The following is a 26,613-nucleotide window of genomic DNA, read 5'->3' on the forward strand; positions in this document are numbered from 1 at the left end:
CAGAGTAATACACATTGGAAAGCATGATCCAAACTATACATATAAAATGATGGGGTCTAAATTAACTGTTAACACTCAAGAAAGAGATCTTGGAGTCCTTGTGGATAGTTCTCTGAAAACATCCACTCAATGTGCAAGGGCAGTCAAGGAAGCTAGCAGAATGTTGGGAATCATTGGGAGGAAGATATATAGGAGGACAGAAAGTGTAATATTGCCTCTATACAGATCCATGGTATGCCACATCTTGAATACTGCGTGCAGATATGGTCACCTCATCTCAAAAAAGGTATATTAGAAAAGGTTCAGAAAAGGGCAATAAATATGATTGGGGTATGGAACAGCTTCCATATGAGGAGAGATTACTAAGACTGGGACTTTTCAGCTTAGAAAAGAGATGACTAAGGGGTGATATGATAGGGTCTATAAAATCATGACTGGTGTGGAGAAAGTAAATAAGGAAGTGTTATTTACTCCTCATAACACAAGAACTAGGATTCACCCAATGAAATTAACAGGCAACAGGTTTAAAACAAACAAAAAGAAGTATTTCTTCACACAATGCAGAGTCAACCTGTGGAAGTCCTTGCCAGAGGATGTTGTGAAGGTCAAGACTATAACAGGATTCAAGAACTAGATAAAATTCATGGAGGATAGGTCCATAAATAGCTATTAGCCAGGATGGGCAGGGATGGTGTCCCTAGCCTCTGTTTGCCAGAAGCTGGGCATGGGCGACAGGGGATGAATCACTTGATGATTACCTGTTCTGTTCATTGCCTCTGGGGCACCTGGCATGGGCCACTGTCAGAAGGCAGGATACTGCGCTAGTTGGACCATTGGTCTAACCCAGTATGGCTGCTCCTATGTTCTTACAAGTTTATGAATGGGATTATATGACAGCAAGCAACTAGATTAAATGATCTAGGAGGCCCCTTCTGGTCTGAAGTAGGAACTTACAGGTTTGTACTTCACATTGTTCCAATGACAGATATGCCGGTTTCTCACTGAACATGGAGCTTCCACTTCAGAATACTTCCAACATTCAACTGATGGGAAACCTAGGAAAAGCAGAAGTATGTTACACCAAGAATCAGACCAGGATGAAGCAATATATGGAATGCAAAATCCTTTCAAAGGGGTATCTATCCGTCATGCAGTTTAGCAGTCTCTACTCACTAAAAGCTAAGGGGTGAAAGAACATCAACACTGGCAGAACTTCGCTGGGAAACCTGCAGATTCAAACTAGTGCCGTCAGTCCCTTTCATAAATCCTTAAACTCAACAAATTTTTGGATATATAAGAAAGTCTACACCAGTGGTGAAATCCTAGCCCCACTGAATAGCAAATGGGGATGAAATACAATTCAAATGGCACCAGGATTTCACCATTGGTCTATGAGCTGTCTCCAATTTCCAGCCCTGCTGCTATGGTTCCTGCCTCCACCATACCCCATAATAACCTATTTTAACATTTCTCTTTATGGACTCCTGTTGTATCTCTGCAATGCTATTTTTTAAATTTAGTCTATTACTAGGAAATGTGGATCCCTACCATTAAAGTTTACTATAGGTGGCAGGGAGACAAGGGAAGGCAAAGAGTCTTGAAATCCCATCATCAAAGTATATAGAACCCCCCTACTGTCCCAAAGATGTAAGAGTGAAAATAATCCATCAAATAATGCCTGAGTAAAGACATAAAGGTGAGAAACGTATTCACATATCTGGTTTGGTGGTGAGTTAGGGAGAGTCTGTCTCTTGAAAAGAAACACATTTGTAGTAGGAGTGGGGACTTGATCGTTTATAAGATTTTAAATGATTATTATGAGATATTGGATTTTTTTTCAAATAAAGAGCCGCAGGCCCCTATCATTCCATCTCTCAGAAAGTCAAGAGTCCCTACAAAGATTTTCCTACTTAAACATTGTGAGGGCTGGAAAGCACCGGAATACTTTTGATTGACACAGTTCAGCTTTCCTTTGTATAGGCTAAACCATGAACTGCATCAATTGCAAGGTAGAATGCTGTGGAAACAGGTGGGTCATACAAACCTTCATCAGTCCAGATTCTACAGGGATTCTAAGGAGCAGGCCAACTGTCAACACTCCCATCTTAAAGACCCATATTAGGGGATACAATCCTCCTTCCCCTGGGGTTGGGGTGGGGGGGATTACTTAGAGGATAAAATGGGTATAACTGGGATTTCCAAGAAGTTTATTAACAACTAAATTAGCCCTTTGTCAGGATAAAGTAGCATTGATCCAAATAGATGTAAAAAAATAATTTGCCCTTCATTTGCAGTCACTAGTTTCCCAATTTTTAAATGACTATCCACATACCTCTCTCCACCAGTGATTTTCCCCAAAGTCTGGATTTCACACTCTGTATGGTAATAGTTATTTCTCTAATCCCTCCCTATTTCATACAACAAAGTAGGAGTTATGTGTATTTCTCACTTTTATGGCAATGAATCAATATTTCTGGACTCTTCAGAAGAGAAAGTGCTTCCCCATCATCCTCTGTTGGCCGGTGATACCGGCAGTGCACAGGCAACATGGATTTAAAACACCGAGCACACTGAGGGTCAGGTTTCATGTAAACAACAATGGCAAGGTCTGTGGCTAAGTACTCAGGAGATTCCACATCAACAGTATCTGGAAACATCAGAGCCTGTGGAAAACACAGACACAGTCAATACAGAAGAATGAATGTCATGAAAAACACACTGATATTGTTATATAGGGAATACAGGATTAAAATGACTAAAACAGTCAACCTGTCAAGGTACCCTACTACAATGTCATAAGGGAGACAACAATTTAATTCCCAGACTAGAGATCTTTTTCCTCAGAATGACTAAAATAAAATGAGCCATGTTCATTCTGTGACTGTCCTTTTCACATAGTGCCCATCACAGTTATGCTGCTAACTTCAGTGACGTTACGGTAGTTACCTGAGGACTACACTTGGGCCAATATTTTAAATTTGTATTACAGTACTGCCTAAAGATTCCAATGGAGTTTGGGGTCCCATTGTGTTCGGCACCATATCTACACATAATAAGAGACAGGTCTTACAACCTAAATAGACAAGATAGACAAAGGATGGAATAGAAAGATCATCATCTCCACTTTACAGAGGAAGAACTGAGGCACATAGATTAAGGAACTTGTCTGAGATCACACAGACTGTTTGTGGCAGAGTCAGGAACCTGAAACAAGTCTCCCAAGTCTCAGTATAGCACCTTAAACACAACGCCATCCTTCCTCAGAAAGTGACTTTCATTCCCAAGGATCCCAAAGTGCTCTAACAACTACTTTGCATGCATTTCCTGAAACTTCTTGTTTCCCAGTAAGCCTTGTGTGAAGAACCTGGAGCATTTTGAAGAAATGCTTTAGTAGAGTCCCATAAACTTTTTCTAAACTATATGGATAAATTTAGCTTCCAGGGCCTCTTTCCTACAGTTCCCCAGGTCACTGGTGTCACCATAAACCATAATACCACCATCCTCCCCTGCACTCTGTACAAGTCTATATTGCTCATGAGAGCCAATATATTCACACCCAATATTCTGAAAAACACACTACCTATATAACTAATAAGAGAATCCTATAGAAGTACCCTACATGTCTTCCAACTGCACTATAACCACATCTTCTGGGGGAGTTCCTCAGAGCCTCAGGATTGTCTTCCCTAACAACTCCTGGACAGTTACTTCAATCTAATGCAAGCTGTTTTCCCTTCATTCTAGTTTCCATCCATGACTGTGCCCCTACATAGTAGAAAGCTCTGTCATAAGAGGGAAGGGTCAAATCGGAATGGCTGATGAAAGTTCATCTTCATGCTAATGTTTCAAATTATAGACACTGGATATTTACTCGCAAATAATCAAATCATGATATGTTTTTTATTGTTTGAACCACTTCCAAACAATTCAACATGACCACTTGGACATCGTACCTCCGTTAGGTTGTGCTGTTGCAATGATGCTAACTCATAGGGATCCACATAAAGTCCTGTTGGTAGGTGTTCTTTAATTGCCACAGTGCAGCTTCCTATGGCTTCATCCCCTGCACCAAGTTCTACCTTTGTTAGCAGGTCTCTTAAAAAAAAATGTTAGCATAAATTTCAAATAACTGCACAAAAATTTAAACAGATCATCTCAAATATTAGATGTGGCTCTCTGCTATTTGTAGGATGCTCTGAGAATATAGAAAACAACATTTATCTATCTAGAATCTGACCTTTTCCTTTTAGGAAACAATATTTTATTGTATTTCCATATCTGTGAAAACCAACATGTCTCTTTTTTGTTAATTCCCCACTTATGCACCAGTATTACTGAAAATACTCAGAAATACATTTTCGTGTTGGCTTCATGTTCTTGCCGTGATATAACTAATAGGTGGCCACTAAATATTTAAGCACTGATCCTGCCAACACCTACATATATGCCTACCCTTACTCATAAGTAATCCCACTGAATACAGTGCAGTGCATTTGTTCAATTATGCATGAGTTCAATGGAGCTACTCACATGCATACAGTTAAGTACATGCATGTTTGCAGAACAGGGGCCCTGAGTAACTAGCAACTGATGCATTGCTCAAGTACATGGCTGTCATCAACTCACCTATGAAATCCCTCTTTCAGAAGCTGTTGAGTCACGGTGATATCAGGACAAGTGGCCTGTGCAGCTGAAAACACCACAAAATAAACTTTTACAGTGTTTATAGTATTGCCTACATTGTTAGGACTAACAATGATGAGCTACTTTAACTAGCTACAGCAAATTCTGAATTTACTACCTGTCTGGAAGAAGTGACTGTAGAATCAGTGATGGTAAAGACAAGACAGGCCCTAGTTTGCGGTCAGTATAAAGGGCATTTTAAGTCACTGGACACAGCCAGAACCCTGCCATTCTCTTTGAACCCAGACCTACAAACAAACATGTGCTTAAAGTTAAGCATGTCTATAAGTGTTTGCAGGACTGGGTCCTAACTAAACACAGATTGTGTTACTTAATGTCACCACCAAGGGCCTACAGATGTTTCCAGCCTAGACAAAGCAGTTGTGGCAAGGACAGCTGAATATGCTGTAAGCAATCAAAAATGACAAAAACACTTGACCAATTACAATACTTCTGGGTACATAAATCTAGTTAATTCTAATAATCTAATGACATTTGATACCTGGTCCCACACTGAGTCAGTTTTTAACTGAGCAAAATACATTTGCTCGCTGCACAAGATAATGTAACTTTTCTGGACCTCAGAAAAGTTCAATTGACTTACTCTTGTCTTTTGATTTCTGTAATCATTTGCAGTAGTGAGCGTAGAAAAAGATTCAAGGAACCATGCATAGGAACCACACACTGCTTTTGGCTATACTAACATTTCAAACATTCTTAACAACAATTTATTATAACTGATGTTGTTTAATAAAACCTACCAAACTTTTCAGTGAGAAGGGTGGGAAATGTTCAGAACATCAGAAAAAAAATGAATATTTACAAAACTGAAAATTATTGCTTCTTTTTCAGAGGATTTAACATTTTGGAGGCTTTATTCCAATGTAAAATAAAAAAAACTGCAAATACAGTGGGTTTGTTTTGTGTCTTCTCCTATCATAATACATAAACAGCATTCTATCATTACGTAGTAAAACCACAAGCATCTCTGTATTTCTGCATTGTTTATCAAACTATAGATCCAATTCACTGCTAATATAAGAAAGAGTAACTCCAATAACTATAATGAAATTGCACCTGCTTACACCAACAATTATTTTGGTCCCACATGTGTTCATTCTTCCCTGAAATAAAATGTTTGATTAGCACAGAATTATTTGAAACTAATCTCAGGATTTATGGATATTCTACAATGGAAAGTTTAATAACCTCTCCCACACTTCTTACTTCACATCCCTTCTCATTTCATAGTATGCGAGGAATTCACAAATTATCTCTTAGCAGTTTCAATTATCAGTTGCTTAGAAAGTTTATTTGGCAGCTTGCTCAGTGAAAGCTTAAATATTTTAATTTTTTAACTTACACAAATTTCCTGCTGTGCAAACAAGCAAGGATACTCTAAAGGTGAGAATACTTTTCCAAAGAAACACTTTCTCCATCCACTGCCACTGCATTTCCAAATGCAACTGCAAAAAATCACAGCTCCTATGAACATGGGATATTTCATCAACAGATTTTCAATTCAAATTAGATCTTCAGAAACTCTGTGTATCATAGTAATTATGCACACCAATGACACTTTCCATGTCACAAAGCCTATCAGCATCCTTGTCCTTATCTGTCCATGTGGGCTGGAATCCATGTGTTGGTATCTGTGTTAGCATCAAGACTTGTGTCTGGGCATATCTACACAGCTGCTGGCAGGGATCTGGGGCTCTGGTAGACATATGCTTGCTAGCTCTGATTGCTACTCTAAAAATAGCAATGTGGCCATAGTGGTGGGTCGGGCTACCCATCTAAAGTATGTTTTTAGCATTTCGGACTGTACTCGTGTGGCTAGCCAAACCCATCACCCATTACACTATGCACGCTACTATTTCTAGTGTACTAGCTCAACCAGAACTAGCACATGTGCGTCTACCCAACCTGGGAATTACCCCTTCCAGCTGCAGTGTAGCTGTGTCACTGTCAAGTTCACTGATACTCAAGCTATGACACATGGATAATAGTAGAGACAGAAAACATGTGTACACCACACACACAAAAAAGTGTGTGCTCTTAACACAGCTCACCCGGACTAGTTGATTTGATTAAAATTGCAGCAAAGACATGTCAACTCATCTTTTAACATGGGTTAATAACTTGAGTTCAACTCCAAGCTCTGCTACAGGCTTTAATTTGAGCTAACCCAAGGTCCGGTGTCTTCAGTGATATATTCACCAGAGCTAACGTAGAACCTACCTTATTTTTGCAGTGTACACACCCTCAATGCATAGGGGAGACAGTGGGTGTATGGGTGGGCGTGTGCATGCATGGGTCACTGTCGGGATCACAGACATAGGAGTACTGGTAGGGCCTCCGTTTGTCTCAGGATCCCCATCTTTCCCAGACATGCGTGCCAGAAGGACTGCCAACATGTGAGGACCAAGGAATCATAAAGGGGCCGGCAGGGGTGAAAGTAAGGTAGTACAGGCTGGTACGGCGTACTGGTAAACAGTAGCCGCAGGTACCGGCCCCTACTGCCTTGCTTTAAAGTACCCTGCTTAAAGTGTTGCTGCGTCAGCGCTTTAACATCGCCGCCGATTTGCGCTCCCCATCGGCGGCCCTGGTGGGTCCCTAGCAGCAGGGCCGCCGATGGGGGCGTGCAAAAGGGGCAGCGACGTTAAAATGCTGCAAGGTCCTTAAGCGCTGCCACGGCACAGACCCTACTTAAAGCACTGCCGCAGCAACATTTTATCGTCCCTGCACCTTTTCCACCCCATGGCTGCCAACGGGGAGGGAGGACAAGCAGCTGCCCCGGGGCCGGTGATTTAAAAGGGCCCGGGGCTCTGGCCGCTGCTGTGGTAGCGGCAGCAGCGGCCGAAGCCCTGGGCCCTTTAAATCGCCCGTGGATCCCCCGGCGGCGCGGCCCAGGGAGACGCTGACCCCCAGCCCCGCCCCTTCCACTGGGGCCGGAGCCGGCCCTGTGCAGTTAAATTTTCAATTTGACTTTCACTCCTGGGGGCCAGGCACACCCGCTTTGGCCCAGCCGCCAGGCCTGTGGAGATAAATTTGGGGACTTGGTACTTCATGCCGGCTGAGGCCCCACTCCCGCCCAATTCACTTTATGTACACAGACGCCTTGGGGGGCTCTTGAGCATGTCCCTCCGGCCCCCGTCAGCGCTGCGGCCACCCCCCCCCCCCAATGCCAGCACAGAAGGGGCTCTGCAGTTACGCCCGCAACCCGGGGCAGAGGACTGGGCGCCCCGCCGAGGCAGGCTCTGAGAAGTGACGGGGGGACAGGGCCCGCAGACACACGGGCAAGGCGCCGCCACCGTCCGCACGAGTCTGCGCTCCGCACGCAGCCGGACCGCCACACAGATTGCGGGCGCTGGGGCCTAGGCCCTGCCTGGACTGGCCACAGCGGCGGGAGAGGGGGGACACCGACAGCCAGCTCCCACCCCACGCTCACCGCCGCGCCTGCCTCGCACTGTCTCCAGCACAGGGCCAGGCCCCCGCAGAGGCGACCGCCGCGCCTGCCTGAGTTCGAAGGAACAGGCTCTGAGCCCGCCACCGACAACCGAGCGCGAGCCGCGGTTTCATTTTCTATGGTTCAGGCAACGTGTTGGGCAGCCCCGCTGGGGGCCATAGAGCCGCTCCTGCTGCAGAGGGGGCGCGGGGCGGTTGTCATGGTAACCGAGAGGCCAGGGCGGTGTATGGGGCTCCGGACGTCTACGCCGAGGTTAGGATATGTGGATTGGGGCTCGAGGCCTGACATCCCCCGGGCCTGCCTGCAGCCAGGCCGCTGTCCCAGTCTGTCGGCAGGGAGCGGTAGTGGGGGCAGTGCAGGGGGCTGCCTAGGCGCTGGCTACTCCCCCGGCTCCTGGGACTATAGCTACCTCCCCTGCCCCGGCCTCCCTCGGGCTATAGCTACCCCCACCCCGCCTCCCTGGGGCTATAGCTACCTCCCGTCCCTCTGCCTGCCTGCCCTGGCCTCCCTCGGGCTATAGCTACCCCCACCCCTGCCTCCCTGGGGCTATAGCTACCTCCCTTCCCTCTGCCTGCCCCCCCCCCACCTCCCTGGGGCTATAGCTACCTCCTGCCCCTCTGCCTGCCCTCCCTCACCCCCCTGGGGCTATAGCTACCCCGACCCCTGCCACCCTGGGGCGATAGCTACCTCCCAACCCTCTGCCTGCCCCCCCCCACCTCCCTGGGGTTATAGCTACCTCCCCAACCCCTGCCTGCCCCCGGTCCCTCTGGGGCTATAGCTACCCTCGCCCTCTGTCTGCTCCGTAGGTGTTGGAACTAGGGGTGAAGGGGGTGCGGCAGTACCACCTGGTTTGAAGTGGTTTCCCTCATTTACAGCAGTGGTCGTCCACAAGCTCCATTCAGGTGGTCACAGATAGTTCCGTCTTAAGGTGCGTTCCTGGGCGGCAGCATGCAAGAGAATGAAGGGCAACCCACAGGGCCATCCTTTGGCATACGCAGAATACGCAGCTGTGTAGGGCACCACATAATTTGGGGCTGAATATGCGGCACTGGCTCTTCCATCCCCCGGCTAGGCTCCCTGCTCCTTCCCCGCCCTGCCCCATTCGACCCCTTCCCCCAAGCCCCCACCTCTGCTCCGCCCAGCCCCACCTCTTCCCGCCCCTGCTCCGCCCCCACCCCGATTTCACCCCTTCCCCCAAATCCCCTTCTGCGGGCGACGTGGCCCGTGGGGGTACTAGAACTGGCAGAAGGGATCGGGCCCGCCCCCGCTCTCACCAGTGGCGGCGGTGGGAAGCAGAGCGACCCGGCTCCAGCCTGCTCTGCTCTGCCATCTCCAAGCCTTGTTGCTCCGCTTCCTGCTGCTGCCGCTGGTGACTGCAGGGGCAGGGTGGGCCTGACCCCTTCCTCCAAGCCCCCTTCCCCAAGAGACAGGGCTGGGAGCTGGGGGAGTGGAGCAAGCTGGGGCCAGGTTGCTCTGCTTCCCGCTGCCACCCGTGAGTGCGGGCCTGACTCCTGCTGCTGGGGTCAGGCCCCCTGCTAATGCCCTGCGCTGCCCTGGGCATCCCTGCCCTGCTGCTGCCCCCCACAGCACCTGCCCCTGTGGCCCTGCAGCCCTTGAGCGCAGCTCCTGCCGTGGAGGAGCCAGCCCCACAGCAGAGCAGCTGCTCCCCCCACAGGTGCTCGGGCTGCATGTGGCACCACCATAGTTAGGGGTGGCCCTGGTGGAGCCACACAGGCATGGCTAATTAGGTTCCTGGATCCTGCAGAAGAAGCACATGTAAGGTGAGACGGTGGCCTTGAGGGGAATAGGAGGTAGGTAGGAGGAGGCAGTGGGGTGAAAAGATGGGGTGGGGGGAATTTGGGACGGGCAGGGCTGCGTCAGCCTGAGAAAGAAGTGACTTTCCCCAGCTCCAGGGCTGCAGCTGCCAGGGAGAGACACCCTCCACCTCGTTCCCAACTCCAGCTCAGGGGCTGCCATGGCAGGGGAGAGAGGGTACATCCATCGCATTAGAAAGGTAAGACTACTGGTATTAAAATATGAGTTGTGTGCTTTTATTTGTAGAACAAAAAAATGTTAATTATTATTAAGTTTTTTTAATATAGCACTTTTATCCAAAGCACTTTACAATAGTTAGCTAATGGTACAAACAACATTTGGAAAGATCATTAAGTGGTCCGCTGAGACCCTCAGCAATTTTCAAGTGGTTCTTAAAAAAAAAAAAAAAGTTTGAGAACCACTGATTTACAGGGTTTACAGTTTTAATGGCTTTCAGCCCCCCCACTATAAAAAATTGTTCCAGCACCTATGGCCTGCCCCACACCTCACTGGGGTTATAGCTACCCCCACCCCCTGCTTTCTGCCTGTGGCTCTACCTGCCCCCATGAGCCCCCATCTCACTGGGGCCCATTGTTACCCACACACATACTGGCTGCACCCTAGGGTTGTCAACTCTGTCTGAAGCTATTCCGGGGAAAAAAAAAATTTTCCCCAACATGATGTAATGTCATTTTCTTAAAATATCCTATTAAAATCACCCGGATTGCTTTCAGTAGTCACAAGGAGATCAATGCCAATTCCAGGAGACTCCAAGCCAATCCTGGAGGGTTGGCAAGCCTGCTGTACCCCCACAAAAGCACTCGCTGCACACTGGCTCCCCTCCGGCTCCAGGGAGGATCCAGTCAGAGCCATCCCTAGCTATTCTGGGGCCCTCCGCAGCCCCTCGATGGGGGCAGGGGGCGGCTGGCCCCAGGCCTCCGTGCGGAAGGAACTGGCTTGTGGGACAGGGGAGAACCACCCCCCAGCACTCACCAGCGGCTGGAGCTGGGCCGCTGCACTTCCCACCACCGGTGAGTGCAGGCCCGGCCCTGCTTCAATCCTCAGGGGAGTGGGGGCCAGACTGGGATGGGGAAGGGGCGGGGCAGGAAGAGGCTGTGTGGAGCAGGGGCTTTGGGGAAGGGGTGGAGTGGGGGCGGGGCTGAGGCAGAGCAGGGGCTGGGGCTGGAGCAGCATACAGCTGCACAGGGCACCAGGAAATTTGGTGCCCCAAATTTCCTGGTGCCCTATGCAGCTGCTTACTTTGTCTATGGGTAACGACAGCCCTAGATCTAGTCCTGAAAACAATTAAAGATCTCCAATCTTTAACAATGTCCCACCCAGAGGATGGGAGCAGCGGACTCCATGGGACATTCCACGCTGGGCAATGCCCTGCAGCTCTTATTCAGAGGTTAAAGTAAGAGGGGCTTAGGGAGCAGAGCTCCCTCTCCTGTTTCTGGCTTAGCTAAACAGTGCTCCCCCACAGCTGCTCCTCCTCCTCAGCTTTTACAGAGGGTTCCTCTCCTATTTCAGGTTAGTTTAACTGCCAAACCAGGAACTGGCAATGGGTAGTACTGATGCTGCTTCCCACGCTTGGCTACTGCTCTAGAGCCACTAGAGGCAAAAACAAAGCTGCCCTGATAATGCACCCTGTAAACTCGTGTTTCTCAGCCAATAATCTAGGAATAAATAAAGGAGGGAAATGATAGTCTTGTGGCACTGGACTGGGACAAAGGAAATCTGGCTTCAGCTGCTCTGTCACACTGCTACGTTATTAGCTGGGCGCAATAAGATAAAGGAAGCTTTTAGCACTGGCTCTGTGGACTGGCACACCAAGACAACCTGTGTTTGTCAGATCTGGAAAATGTTCCTCACTAGCCTGCCCAAACTGACCACCAATGTCCTTTTCACTCAATGTCTTGCATTCTGGTAACACCCATTGTTTCATGTTCTCTATGTATATAAATCTCCCCACTGTATTTTCCACTGAATGCATCCAATGAAGTGAGCTGTAGCTCACGAAAGCTTATGCTCAAATAAATTTGTTAGTCTCTAAGGTGCCACAAGTACTCCTTTTCTTTTTGCGAATACAGACTAACACGGCCGCTACTCTGAAACCTGTCATTCTGCACTTTCCTGCCTGATTTCCTGCCTTAGTGGTGTAACACTAATATCCCCAGTTTGGTGTCCAGCAAAGACAGAACCTAGGAGGCTCCAACAAACACACTGTTATTGGTGCCTACTCAAAGATCACGCTGTATACCTGCACCACCACCCTCTTATCTGGCCACTTAGCCCTGGTCTACACTACGAGTTTAGGTCGAATTTAGCAGCGTTAGATCGATTTAACCCTGCACCCGTCCACACGACGAAGCCATTTACTTCGACTTAAAGGGCTGTTAAAATCAATTTCTGTACTCCTCCCCCGATGAGGGGATTAGCGCTGAAATCGACCTTGCTGGGTCCAATTTGGGGAGGTATGGTTGCAATTCAACGGTATTGGCCTCGAGGAGCTATCCCAGAGTGCTCCATTGTGACCGCTGTGGACGGCGCTCTCAACTCAGATGCACTGGCCAGGTAGACAGGAAAAGGCCCGCGAACTTTTGAATCTCATTTCCTGTTTGGCCAGCGTACCAAGCTGCGGGTGAATGTGGATCTCATCAGCAGAGGTGACCATGATGGAATCTCAGAATCGCAAAAGAGCTCCAACATGGATTGAACAGGAGGTACAGGATCTGATCGCTGTATGGGGAGACGAATCTGTGCTATCAGAACTTCGTTCCAAAAGACTAAATGCCCAAACATTTGAAAAAATCTCCAAGGGCATGAAGGACAGAGGCTATAACAGGGACCCGCAGCAGTGCCACGTGAAACTTATGGAGCTCAGGCAAGCCTACCAAAAAACCAGAGAGGCAAATGGCCACGCGGGGTCAGAGCCCAGACATGCCGCTTCTATGGTGAGCTGCATGCCATTCTAGGGTGTGCAGCCACCACTACCCCACCCCTGTGCTTTGACTCCATCAATGGACAGGGATGCGCATTTTGGGGACGAGGAAGATGAGGAGGAGGAGGAGACTGAAGCAAGCAAGCGGAGAAACCGTTTTCCCTGAGAGCCAGGAACTGTTTCTCACCCTGGACCTGGAGCCAGTACCCCCCCGAACCCACCCAAGGCGGGCTCCCGGACCCGCCAGGCGGAGAAGGGACCTCTGGTGAGTGTACCTTTGTAAATATAATACATGGTTTAAAAGCAAGCGTGTTTAATGATTAATTTGCGGCTAATACAGCTACTGGAAAAGTGTGTTAATGTGTCTGGGGATGGAGCGAAAATCCTCCAGGGACATCTCCATAAAGCTCTCCTGGATGTACTCCCAAAGCCTTTGCAAAAGGTTTCTGGGGCGGGCAGCCTTATTCCGTCCTCCATGGAAGGACGCTTTACCATGGCAGGCCAATAGCATGTAGTCTGGAGTCATTGCATAACAAAGCATGGCAGCGTATGGTCCTGGGGTTTACTGGCATTCAAGCAACATCCGTTCTTTATCTCTCTGTGTTATCCTCAGGAGAGTGATATCATTCATGGTCACCTGGTTGAAATAGGGGAATTTTATTAAGGGGACGTTCCGAGGTGGCTAGGGCAAGGGGGTTAGTTGGGTTTGTGCTGCATGTTAACCTGAAAATCGCAGCCCCTCCTTTTAAATGGCCAACCCATTTTAAAGAGCCAACCCAATGGCCATTTGGTATGTGAAATGAGGGCACTGCTGTTTGAAACCATTCCCACATGTTAGGAAGTTTAAAGAAGCCAAAAGACTGTGGTTTACCATGGCTGCCTGCAAGCCGAATTTTGTTGCCCGCGGGCCCTGCGTGTGTAATCTCTCACAGCAAACCGGCAGACCCTCAATATAAGAGGCAAAATGCGACCTTGTACTGAATGCACATGTGCTATGTAATGTTAACAGCAAGGTTCACCCTGAAAGAGTCTACCCATTGTTCTCTAAAATGTCTTTTTAACTACTACTATCCCTTTTTTTCCCTCCCACAGCTGCAAATGTTTCAACGCTCCCCCTATCATCTCCATCCCAGAGGCTAGCGAAGATTAGAGGGCGAAAAAACAGCACTCGCGATGAAATGTTCTCTGAGCTCATGCAGTCCTCCCACACTGAAAGAGCCCAGCAGAATGCGTGGAGGCAGACAATGTCAGAGTCCAGGAAAGCACAAAATGAACACGAGGAGAGGAGGGACGAGCGAGAGGACAGGTGGCGTCGGTGTGGTGAGAGGAGGCAGGATGCAATGCTGAGGCTACTGGAGGATCAAACTGATATGCTCCGGCATATGGTTGAGGTGCAGGAAAGGCAGCATGAGCACAGACCGTCGCTACAGCCCCTGTGTAACCATCCGCCCTCTTCCCCAAGTTCCATAGCCTCTTCCTTTCCATTTTCTACTTTTAAATGTCCTACTATTCAATTAAATTGAGAGTATCTTTGTTCTTGTATTATGAGAAAAGGTAAATAGGTGGGCCCAATTTATTTTCTCTATCTAGCATTGATTATTTTTATACTTCAGTTGGTGTGCAGGAGGCGCTGGGAGGGAGGGAGAGGACTTGAGCAGTGGGGCAGCTGGCAGGCGGGAGGCGCTGGTGGGAGGAGGAGAGCTTGGCTGCCGGTGGGTGAGTCGGCGCCTATGCCAGTCTTTTCAGTTTCTTGTCATATGGAAGTCTTTTGGTGCCTCTATTTAATTTTTGTCCCCCATCTCTGACTCTTCCTCTCTCCTATGAGTTATTAACAATCTGCTATATAGATATAACTCACAAAATTTTGGCAGGTTTCTTAAGAGGAGTATGTAATCTATTCTGGAAATTAGGGCTGTCGATTAATCGCAAACTCAAAAAAACTCAAAAAAAAATTAATTGCGATTTAAAAAATTAGTTGTGATTAATCTCAGTTTTAATTGCACTGTTAAGCAATAGAATACCAATTGAAATTTCTTAAATATTTTTGGATGCTTTTCTACATTTTCAAATACATTGATTTCAGTTACAACACAGAATACAAAGTGTACAGTGCTCACTTTATATTATTTTTGATTATCATTTTTAGAGTGAAAATATTTGTAAACAAAAGAAATATTATTTTTTCAGTTCACCTCATACAAGTACTGTAGTGCAATCTCTATCATGAAAGTGCAACCTACAAATGTAGATTTTTTGTGTGTGACATAACTGCATTCAAAAACAAAACAATGTAAAACTTTAGAGCCTACAAGTCCACTCAGTCCTACTTCTTGTTCAGCCAATCACGAGGATAAACATGTTTGTTTAAATTTACGGGACATAATGCTGCCTGCTTCATATTTACAATGTCACCTGAAAGTGAGAATGCGTTCACATGGCACTTTGTAGCCGGCATTGCAAGGTATTTATGTGTCAAATATGCTAAACATTCATATGGCCCTTCATTCTTTGGCCACCATTCCAGGGGACATGCTTCCATGCTGATAACACTCGTTAAAAAAATAATGCATTAATTAAATGTGTGACTGAACTCCTTGGGGAAGAATTGTATGTTTCCTGCTCTGTTTTACCCATATTCTGCCATATATTTCATGTTATAGCAGTCTCGGATGATGACCCAGCGCGTGTAGTTTTTTTTAAGAACACTTTCACTGAAGATTTGACAAAACTCAAAAAAGGTACCTGTGACGGGTTGGATCACAGAAATTGCCTTAGGGCTGCCAACTACTTCTGCCCCTGCTTTTCCTGCCAGCTTGAGACTCCAGCACCCCGTCTTGTTGAGCCAGACATGCCAGTCTGCTCCAACACAAACTCAGGGTCTGAACCATGTGCCCCAAAGCTGCAGGCTTAACTGAAAGCAGCTTAAGAAATGTTCATGTCTTTAACACTCAGATGCCCAACTCCCAATGGGGTCCAAACCCCAAATAAATCTGTTTTATATTCAGATATTTTATATATTTATACTCATAAATTGTTCGCCCTCTATAACACTTATAGAGAGATATGCACAGATGTTTCCCCCCCTCCCCAGGTATTAATACATACTCTGGGTTAATAAGTAAAAAGTGATTTTATTAAATACAGAAAGTAGGATTTAAGTGGTTCCAAGTAGTAACAGACAGAACAAAGTGAATTCCCAAGCAAAATAAAATAAAACACGCAAGTCTAAGTCTAGTACAGTGATAAAACTGAATACAGATAAAATCTCACCCTCAGAGATGTTTCAATAAGTTTCTTTCACAGACTGGACGCCTTCCTAGTCTGGGCACAATCCTTTCCCTTGGTACAGCCCTTGTTTCAATTCAGGTGGTAGCTAGGGGATGTCTCATGATGGCCATCCCCTTTGTTCTGTTCCACCCACTTATATATCTTTTGCATACAGCGGGAATCCTTTGTCCCACCCCTCCTTCTCAATGGAAAAGCACCAGGTTAAAGATGGATTCCAGTTCAGATGACATGATCACATGTCTGTAAGACTTCATTACCCACTTGCCAGCCCACAGGTATACAGGAAGACTTACAAGTAAAACAGAGCCATCTACAGGTAATTGTCCTGGTTAATAGGAGCCATTAAGATTCCAAACCACCATTAATGGCCCAATGGCCCTTTGCATAAGTACAATAGGACCTCAGAGACATTGTCCTAAAGTAGGTCTAATACTTAGACCCAGGTATCAGCAATTTCAGCTCTGCAGTGTGTAACAAGACTCTCAATTGAGTCTAAATTAGCTCTTTTATTATACCATGGAGAACAGAAAGATAAAATGATGTCCAGGACCCAAACCCACACCACCCTCTCAACTCATTGAGCTTTGGAACCCATGTCCCTTGCTTAGCGAGTGCCGTTCAGTTGAGGGTGAGCCCCTCCATTGGGATATGCCAGGTACGGTTCTGCTGCCCTTGTTTCACACAACAAGGAAAACAACACTTTATTACTCCTGCCCCAATAACAAGGAGGCTGGGGAATCCAGCCACAAGTGATCATATGGGCAAGCAATCCCATTATGCTGAGCACCTAGGCAGGGTGGGTGTATCCATGCAAACGAGATCAGCTTCTGAAGTCTTTAGCTCACCACTAGATGTCAGGGGAGAGCTTATTCAGACTTTGCTTACACAGACAAGTTGTCTCCTCCCCTTAATTCAAACCTTTTGCCCTGGTTTTAATCCAACTAGTCATAAATAGCAAGAAATTGGTGAAAAGGGGTTTTTTAATGGTTAAATAACTGTGAGCTTTTCCAGATCAGTGGCTGTAATTTGCAGCGGAGTATTGTTTATGAAAAAGTCTCTAATGCACTGATGCGTTGTATGATTTTTTCCATTTTTTAAGTAAAAAGAAATGTTTGGGCCTCCATTTGGTTATGTGGTACCCTCGTCGAGCCTGGAACACAAAAACTATGCCATGTATACATCAACCAAACAACCCAGACTCAGATGTAGAGTTGACAAATCTGGAAATCAACAGTTGGGTGTCGTACCCCCCATGGCACTGATTGAGCAAAGGATTTAAGCACATATTCAGACTTATATAGAGGGTTAAGTGCTTTTCTGAATCAGAACTGCTATAACCCTGATCAGAAACCATCCTTAAAATAAAGAGCAGCATCAGTTTCATTCATGTTTTCCTTTTTCTTTTGCAGTGAACATTGAAGCACGCACCTAGTAGAGCTCTGTAAGGTTTCATTTTGTTCAGCCAGTAGCATGAGCTGGGATGTCTTATGCTGCAAAGAAGTGTGGCATTCGTTTTCAGCCTCCATCCATTATCCTGATCTATGAAGATGAAAATAAGGATAGAGCACGCCAGCGCATCATGCCTATCCGAAACTTCTCCAAGTTTTCAGGTACAGTATTCTTAATTTTGGCATCCCACAGCCTCCTTCTGCAAAACAGCAATGGGGTAGGAGTGGGAGAGATGGCAGCTGGGCACCTCTTCAGGGACTGGTAGGTTTCTCCTCACCATCTCTGCATGGGAGGTTGTGTAGTAGGACTACTCTCTGGAAGTGGAATACCCAATGTTCTCCAGGCTTGGAGCTCAAGCCAGGAAGCTTCCCAGCCTGACCTGTCTAGTTTATAAATGAGTAGTGGGACTCCTAGGGCAGCACCTTACCCCAGAGAATCTTTGGGTAAAGATCATTTATTTATTTATTTATTTATTTAAGAATTGTGTGCTTGAGGACAATTCTTGGGAGGGGGAACTTTTTTTCCAGATTGCAGCAGGGCTGCAGAACAGCTGAAGAATAACCCTCGGCACAAGGCTTACCTACAAGGGGTCTCACTGCGGCAGCTGCAGAAATTATACAGTTTGCTAAGAGGCCACTTGCAGGGACAGAGTTTGGCCCAGACCTTGGAGCAGCTTCATCAGGAAGAGACCATTGACCCAGAGGAGGACCTGAACAAACTGGATGACAAGGAGCTGGCGAAAAGGAAGAGTATCATGGATGAGCTGTTTGAAAAGAACAGGAAGAAGAAGGATGACCCAGATTTCACCTACAATGTTGAGGTTGAGTTCCCGCAAGATGAGCAGCTGGAATCCTGTGGCTGGGATGCAGAGTCAGACAATGAGTTCTGATAATGGACAAGGCCTCCTAGATAATCAGTATGGAGAGAGAAAACCCATATTCTCATTACACAGAGAGCACAGTTACTGTGTCCATCATATCGCATCAGTCTACAGAGCTTGACTGACCGTGTTTACAAGCCATACAACTGATGCATTTTACATTGATAAATAAGAGATCAGTCCCTGTGGTGTTTTAACAGTTTGGGGAATAGACAAACAATTTTAAAAGTCTTACGTGAAGCTTGATAAAAAGGGACATGGGGATATTGAAAATTATTTTTAAATGGTTAGATTTGTAGCTGTTAAGTAATTGAAATAATTTTCTTTCAGCATTTGTTTGTTTACATTTCATTCATCTTTGGCAAGGAAACTAGACTGATTATTTTTGTTTCTATTCAATTTTATTTTAGTCTTTAAAATACAGCATTAAAGTTGCAAATCTTTACATCTAACTCAGAAGAAGAAACATTCAGATTCTTATTGCAAATATCTAGTATTTTGTTATTAGTTAGGCTATTGTGTTTTAATCTATACTCTGTAGACAAATCAATATTGCAGTGAAAACTTTACCTTTAGATTTCTTGAGTTGTGTTTAAATCTACAATCTCAGTGTTCCATGAATATATGTTTTCGTATTTAAGAAATAAAATATTTAGAAAACAGATTAACCTTGGAGAGATCATTGACAACTTAGTGATTTGGAATTCATAAGACAACAGTGATTTGTCTCCCTTAACTGTCCAGTGTAAATGGTCAGATTTGGGGAAGTTTGCTTTAAAATGGCTGAGCAACAATTTGGGAGAAAGTCACAAGAGTTTATGATACTTTTGGAGTGAAACAAGGTCTTTAGCTGTGCTGCCTTATCAGACTACTACTCCAAAATTGTTCTGAGAACTGCTAGATGGCAGCTCCTTCCAGTAGCTTTTATGTGAAGCCATGGCATCTAAGATTCTCCAAATAGCAATTTGTTCTCAGAAGAGGGCTAAAAGGCCTCCTTTATGCCTCCCCCCCCCCCCAGCCACTAAGTGTAAAGAAGGTAAAGAAGATAGTGAAGGAAAAGGCCACAGTGATTATAAATCATCTTATTAATTCTCAGGCCTTAGCTCCCAGACCCAATTTAAATGTCACTGGAATGTCTCAAATCTCAACACACATACAAAATGTAGTGCAACAGGGACCTATCCTGAACCAAAATCTAGTGTTGGCTAACCAGTCATCTGGGAAGCTGAGAGGAGAAAATTGCAGTCCCTCTTTCTAAGGTGATAAACATCCTCCTGGCAAATTGGAGGAAATTCACAAATGCTATGTTCCACTTGAAGTTTCAATGTTGCTGTTACAAGGGACACACATCAAGGCAAAGTCAGCTGCAGCTAAAGACATTCTAGTGTTTTTACAAGATGGCCTAACCATGGGGCCAAAGGCCAACACTTCTTGGAAAGACAAGTCAACAGCTACAGGCATATTGCACTGTAAGGAAGCCATGAGGTCTCTCTCATCACTATCACATAACAGATTTCTGAGGAACATCACTCTTATCATAATAATAATTAATGGTACCGTCACTCTTTACAGAGCATGGTGTATGCGCCGATGAGTTCTTTGATGGCTGCTGAGTCTGATGAGCGAATGACAGTCCCATCCACAGGTAGGGCACAACCACGCACTGGCAATGCTCTGAATCCAAGCAGCAGATTCTTTCCTTCTCTGACATTGGTCATCACAAAGCTCGATCCTGTCCGCCTCGCAATGCGTCACTCCATCTACAAGCTAACTCTGCCAACTAGAGCGGCATATTGCCCTCCTTTCTCAATCATCCACAGAGATTCCAAAGGATACTAAGTCATCATTGCAAGCATCCCGAAATCTGTGCAGTAGTCTGCCTCTCTTTCTAGATCCTTCACGAGCTTCAGAGTACAGCACACTCTTTGGGATCCTGTAATCCAGCATTCACTTGACATGTCCAAGCCACCTGAGTATTTTCTTACTAACCAACATTCCCATGAATGGCAAACCAGCACGATTTAACACTTCCACATTTGTCACCCTGTCTTCCGATCTTATTCAAAGAATTTTATGCAAGCATCTGATATGAAAGCTGTTTAGTCTTTTCATAGAATCATAGAATATCAGAGTTGGAAGGGACCTCTGGAGGTCATCTAGTCCAACATCCTGCCCAGAGCAGGACCAATCCCCAACTAAATCATCCCAGCCAGGGCTTTGTCAAGCCTGACCTTAAAAACTTCTAAGGAAGGGGATTCCACCACCTCCCTAGGTAACGCATTCCAGTGTTTCACCACCCTCCTAGTGAAAAAGTTTTTCCTAATATCCAACCTAAATCTCCCCCACTGCAACTTGAGACCATTACTCCTTGTCCTGTCATCTGCTATCACTGAGAATAGTCTAGATCCAACCTCTTTGGATCCACCTTTCAGGTAGTTAAAAGGAGCTATCAAATCCCCCCTCATTCTTCTCTTTCGCAGACTAAACAATCCCAGTTCCCTCAGCCTCTCCTCATAAGTCATGTGTTCCAGGCCCCTAATCATTTTTGTTGCCCTTCGCTGGACTCTCTCCAATTTCTCCACATCCTTCTTTTAGTGTGGGGCCCAAAACTGGACACAGTACTCCAGATGAGGCCTCACCAATGTCATAGAATCATAGAATCATAGAATATCAGGGTTGGAAGGGACCCCAGAAGGTCATCTAGTCCAACCCCCTGCTCGAAGCAGGACCAATTCCCAGTTAAATCATCCCAGCCAGGGCTTTGTCAAGCCTGACCTTAAAAACCTCTAAGGAAGGAGATTCTACCACCTCCCTAGGTAACGCATTCCAGTGTTTCACCACCCTCTTAGTGAAAAAGTTTTTCCTAATATCCAATCTAACCCTCCCCCATTGCAACTTGAGACCATTACTCCTCGTTCTGTCATCTGCTACCATTGAGAACAGTCTAGAGCCATCCTCTTTGGAACCCCCTTTCAGGTAGTTGAAAGCAGCTATCAAATCCCCCCTCATTCTTCTCTTCTGCAGACTAAACAATCCCAGCTCCCTCAGCCTCTCCTCATAAGTCATGTGCTCTAGACCCCTAATCATTTTTGTTGCCCTTCGCTGGACTCTCTCCAATTTATCCACATCCTTCTTGTAGTGTGGGGCCCAAAACTGGACACAGTACTCCAGATGAGGCCTCACCAGTGTCGAATAGAGGGGAACGATCACGTCCCTCGATCTGCTCGCTATGCCCCTACTTATACATCCCAAAATGCCATTGGCCTTCTTGGCAACAAGGGCACACTGTTGACTCATATCCAGCTTCTCGTCCACTGTCACCCCTAGGTCCTTTTCTGCAGAACTGCTGCCTAGCCATTCGGTCCCTAGTCTGTAGCGGTGCATTGGATTCTTCCATCCTAAGTGCAGGACCCTGCACTTATCCTTATTGAACCTCATCAGATTTCTTTTGGCCCAATCCTCCAATTTGTCTAGGTCCTTCTGTATCCTATCCCTCCCCTCCAGCGTATCTACCACTCCTCCCAGTTTAGTATCATCCGCAAATTTTCTGAGAGTGCAATCCACACCATCCTCCAGATCATTTATGAAGATATTGAACAAAACCGACCCCTGGGGCACACCACTTGACACCGGCTGCCAACTAGACATGGAGCCATTGATCACTACCCGTTGAGCCCGACAATCTAGCCAGCTTTCTACCCACCTTATAGTGCATTCATCCAGCCCATACTTCCTTAACTTGCTGACAAGAATACTGTGGGAGACCGTGTCAAAAGCTTTGCTAAAGTCAAGAAACAATACATCCACTGCTTTCCCTTCATCCACAGAACCAGTAATCTCATCATAAAAGGCGATTAGATTAGTCAGGCATGACCTTCCCTTGGTGAACCCATGCTGACTGTTCCTGATCACTTTCCTCTCATGTAAGTTTCCTCTCATGTCGAATAGAGGGGAACGATCACGTCCCTCGATCCGCTGGCAATGCCCCTACTTATACACCGCAAAATGCCATTGGCCTTCTTGGCAACAAGGGCACACTGTTGACTCATATCCAGCTTCTCGTCCACTGTCACCCCTAGGTCCTTCTCTGCAGAACTGCTGCCTAGCCATTCGGTCCCTAGTCTGTAGCGGTGCATTGGTTTCTTCCGTCCTAAGTGCAGGACTCTGCACTTGTCCTTGTTGAACCTCATCAGATTTCTTTTGGCCCAATCCTCCAATTTGTCTAGGTCCCTCTGTATCCTATCCCTACCCTCCAGCGTATCTACCACTCTTCCCAGTTTAGTGTCATCCACAAACTTGCTGAGAGTGCAATCCACACCATCCTCCAGATCATTAACGAAGATATTGAACAAAACCGGCCCCAGGACTGACCCTTGGGGCACTCCACTCGATACCGGCTGCCAACTAGACATGGAGCCATTGATCACTACCTGTTGAGCCCGACAATCTAGCCAACTTTCTACCCACCTTGTAGTGCATCCATCCAGCCCATACTTCTTTAACTTGCTGAAAAGAATACTGTGGGACACAGTGTCAAAAGCTTTGCTTAAGTCAAGGAATAACACGTCCACTGCTTTCCCTTCATCCACAGAACCAGTTATCTCATCATAGAAGGCAATTAGATTAGTCAGGCATGACTTTCCCTTGGTGAATCCATGCTGACTGTTCCTGATCACTTTCCTCTCATCTAAGTGCTTCAGAATTGATTCCTTGAGGACATGCTCCATGATTTTTCCGGGAACTGAGGTGAGGCTGACTGGCCTGTAGTTCCCAGGATCCTCCTCCTTCCCTTTTTTAAAGATTGGCACTACATTAGCCTTTTAGTCTTCTGGGACTTCCCCCGATCGCCATGAGTTTTCAAAGATAATGGCCAATGGCTCTGCAATCACATCCGCCAATTCCTTTAGCACTTTTGGTACGTTTGACATAAGTCGTCCATGTTTCAGAGACAAATAGAAGAGTGGATAAAACACATGTCTTATAAATATGCATTTTCACTTTAATTAACAATTTGTTGTTCATGGCTCTGTCTTGCAAAAAAACAAAGTTCCTGGCTGCTTTGCCAATTCTACTAGTGAGCTCAGCATCAAGATTTACATTCCTGGTAACAGTAGAGCCAAGGTAGCCAAATTGGTCAGCAACATCCAGATGAATGCCATCTAAGTTGGATCTGGTTCTGAAGAGCCTTGCTGCATGATAACAGTCTTCTTCAAGCTTATTGCTAGCCCAAAGATTTTGCACGAATCAAAGTACTTGGTAATAAGATGTTGTAGAGCATCAACACTGTGAGCCACAAGGGCTGCATCATCTGCAGACAACAGGTCCCTTATGATGATGATCTTCACTTTCATCTTAGCTCTTAACTCTTATCAGTCTTCTGGCAATATGCAGATTCCTGTCATGATCTTGATCTGTCAGTTACAAATCCTAATAAAACCACCTTTCAGCTTCACATTTGGTAGATCTCTTCCTCTTTTCACTGAAAGTATTTTGCCTACTTGCCACCTCTCTGTCCAAGGGGATTTCAGAGCTTAGCATGCTTTCAGTGACATCTCAATTACATGTATATCACAAATGATAGTTCTGTGAACTAACCAGCCTTCATTCCTAAGGTCACTACAATCTTCCTCAGCCCTGGTCTACACTAGGACTTTAGGTCGAATTTAGCAGCGTTAAATCTATGTAAACCTGCACCCGTCCACACGATGAAGCCCTTTATTTCGACTTAAAGGGCTCTTAAAATCGATTTCCTTACTCCACCCCTGACAAGTGGATTAGCGCTTAAATCGGCCTTGCCGGGTCAAATTTGGGGTACTGTGGACACAATTCGACGGTATTGGCCTCCAGGAGCTATCCCAGAGTGCTCCATTGTGACCGCTCTGGACAGCACTCTCAACTCAGATGCACTGGCCAGGTAGACAGGAAAAGAACTGCGAACTTTTGAATCTCATTTCCTGTTTGGCCAGCGTGGCAAGCTGCAGGTGACCATGCAGAGCTCATCAGCAGAGGTGACCGTGATGGAGTCCCAGAATCGCAAAAGAGCTCCAGCATGGACTGAACGGGAGGTACGGGATCTGATCGCTGTATGGGGAGAGGAATCCGTGCTATCAGAACTCCGTTCCAGTTTTCGAAATGCCAAAACCTTTGTCAAAATCTCCCAGGGCATGAAGGACAGAGGCCATAACAGGGACCCGAAGCAGTGCTGCGTGAAACTTAAGGAGCGGAGGCAAGCCTACCAGAAAACCAGAGAGGCGAATGCCCACTCCAGGTCAGAGCCCCAAACATGCCGCTTCTATGATGAGCTGCATGCCATTTTAGGGGGTTCAGCCACCACTACCCCAGCCGTGTTGTTTGACTCCTTCAACGGAGATGGAGGCAACACGGACGCAGGTTTTGGGGACGAAGAAGATGATGATGAGGAGGAGGTTGTAGATAGCTCACAGCAAGCAAGCGGAGAAACCGCTTTTCCCGACAGCCAGGAACTGTTTCTCACCCTGGACCTGGAGCCAGTACCCCCCGAACCCACCCAAGGCTGCCTCCTGGACCCGGCAGGCGGAGAAGGGACCTCCGGTGAGTGTACCTTTTAAAATACTATACATGGTTTAAAAGCAAGCATGTGAAAGGATTACTTTGCCCTGGCATTCGCGGCTCTCCTGGATGTACTCCCAAAGCCTTTGCAAAAGGTTTCTGGGGAGGGCAGCCTTATTGCGTCCTTCATGGTAGGACACTTTACCACTCCAGGCCAGTAACACGTACTCGGGAATCATTGTACAACAAAGCATTGCAGTGTATGTTTGCTGGCGTTCAAACAACATCCGTTCTTTATCTCTCTGTGTTATCCTCAGGAGAGTGAGATATCATTCATGGTCACCTGGTTGAAATAGGGTGCTTTTCTTCAGGGGACACTCAGAGGAGTCCGTTCCTGCTGGGCTGTTTGTCTGTGGCTAAACAGAAATGTTCCCCGCTGTTAGCCACGGGGAGGGGGGAGGGTTGAGGGGGTAGCCACGCGGTGGGGGGAGGCAAAATGCGACCTTGTAATGAAAGCACATGTGCTATGTATGTAATGTTAACAGCAAGGTTTACCCTGAAAGAGCGTAGCCACTGTTTTATAAAATGTGTCTTTTTAAATACCGCTGTCCCCTTTTTTTTCTCCACCAGCTGCATGTGTTTCAATGATCACAGGATCTTCTCCTTCCCAGAGGCTAGTGAAGATTAGAAAGAAAAAAAACCGCACTCGTGATGAAATGTTCTCTGAGCTCATGCTGTCCTCCCACATTGACAGAGCACAGACGAATGCGTGGAGGCAAATAATGTCAGAGTGCAGGAAAGCACAAAATGACCGGGAGGAGAGGTGGCGGGCTGAAGAGAGTAAGTGGCAGGCTGAAGAGAGTAAGTGGCGGGCTGAAGACAGGGCTGAAGCTCAAATGTGGCGGCAGCGTGATGAGAGGAGGCAGGATTCAATGCTGAGGCTGCTGGAGGACCAAACCAGTATGCTCCAGTGTATGGTTGCGCTGCAGCAAAGGCAGCTGGAGCACAGACTGCCAATACAGCCCCTGTATAACCAACCGCCCTCCTCCCCAACTTCCATAGCCTCCACACCCAGACACCCAAGAACGCGGTGGGGGGGCCACTGGCCAACCAGCCACTCCACCACAGAGGATTGCCCAAGCAACAGAAGACTGGCATTCAATAAGTTTTAAAGTTGTAAACTCTTAAAGTGCTGTGTGGCATTTTCCTTCCCTCCTCCACCACCCCTCCTGGGCTACCTTGGTAGTCATCTCCCTATTTGTGTGATGAATGAATAAAGAATGCATGAATGTGAAGCAACAATGACTTTATTGCCTCTGCAAGTGGTGATCGAAGGGAGGAGGGGAGGGTGGTTAGCTTACAGGGAAGTAGAGTGAACCAAGGGGCGGGGGGTTTCATCAACGAGAAACAAAGAGAACTTTCACACCGTAGCCTGGCCAGTCATGAAACTGGTTTTCAAAGCTTCTCTGATGCGTGCCGCGCCCTCCTGTGCTCTTCTAACCGCCCTGGAGTCTGGCTGCGCGTAACCAGCAGCCGGGCGATTTGCCTCAACCTCCCACC

The 26,613-nt window shown here is 46.5% G+C and overlaps 3 protein-coding genes across 4 annotated transcripts in view; 2 read left to right on the forward strand and 1 right to left on the reverse strand.

The window, feature by feature from the left end:
* PIGX (phosphatidylinositol glycan anchor biosynthesis class X) overlaps positions 1–7,998 on the reverse strand; it is a 69,608-nt gene extending 61,610 nt beyond the window's left edge. Inside the window, exons 1-6 of the mRNA XM_074963261.1 lie at positions 7,981–7,998; positions 6,047–6,149; positions 4,627–4,690; positions 3,954–4,095; positions 2,450–2,663; positions 955–1,055 (exon numbers count right to left, since the gene is read on the reverse strand). Coding sequence (XP_074819362.1) covers positions 955–1,055; positions 2,450–2,663; positions 3,954–4,095; positions 4,627–4,690; positions 6,047–6,137 — 612 coding nt within the window. The 5' untranslated portion in view covers positions 6,138–6,149; positions 7,981–7,998. The remainder of the gene's footprint in view (positions 1–954; positions 1,056–2,449; positions 2,664–3,953; positions 4,096–4,626; positions 4,691–6,046; positions 6,150–7,980) is intronic.
* Positions 7,999–8,232: 234 nt separating this feature from the next.
* On the forward strand, positions 8,233–19,091 carry CEP19 (centrosomal protein 19). Its single transcript, XM_074964185.1, has 4 exons — positions 8,233–8,404; positions 10,060–10,166; positions 17,606–17,806; positions 18,173–19,091. Exons 3-4 carry the CDS (start codon positions 17,677–17,679, stop codon positions 18,532–18,534), a joined length of 492 nt encoding a protein of 163 aa, XP_074820286.1. The 5' UTR covers positions 8,233–8,404; positions 10,060–10,166; positions 17,606–17,676; the 3' UTR covers positions 18,535–19,091.
* A 562-nt stretch (positions 19,092–19,653) lies between these two features.
* Positions 19,654–26,375, forward strand: LOC141994111 (uncharacterized). Of its 2 annotated transcripts, none has more exons than XM_074964181.1 (3): positions 19,654–20,170; positions 24,492–25,095; positions 25,684–26,375. In XM_074964181.1, the coding sequence occupies exons 2-3, from the start codon at positions 24,513–24,515 to the stop codon at positions 26,223–26,225; spliced, it is 1,125 nt and encodes a 374-aa protein (XP_074820282.1). In that variant the 5' UTR covers positions 19,654–20,170; positions 24,492–24,512; the 3' UTR covers positions 26,226–26,375. The 2 variants fall into 2 exon arrangements, with proteins under 2 accessions (XP_074820282.1, XP_074820283.1); XM_074964182.1 differs by having other exon boundaries at positions 19,663–20,170; positions 24,687–25,095; positions 25,684–26,374.
* Positions 26,376–26,613: the final 238 nt, after the last annotated feature.

This window comes from Natator depressus, chromosome 9 (genome assembly GCF_965152275.1).
Source record: "Natator depressus isolate rNatDep1 chromosome 9, rNatDep2.hap1, whole genome shotgun sequence".
Taxonomy (NCBI): Eukaryota; Metazoa; Chordata; order Testudines; family Cheloniidae; genus Natator; species Natator depressus.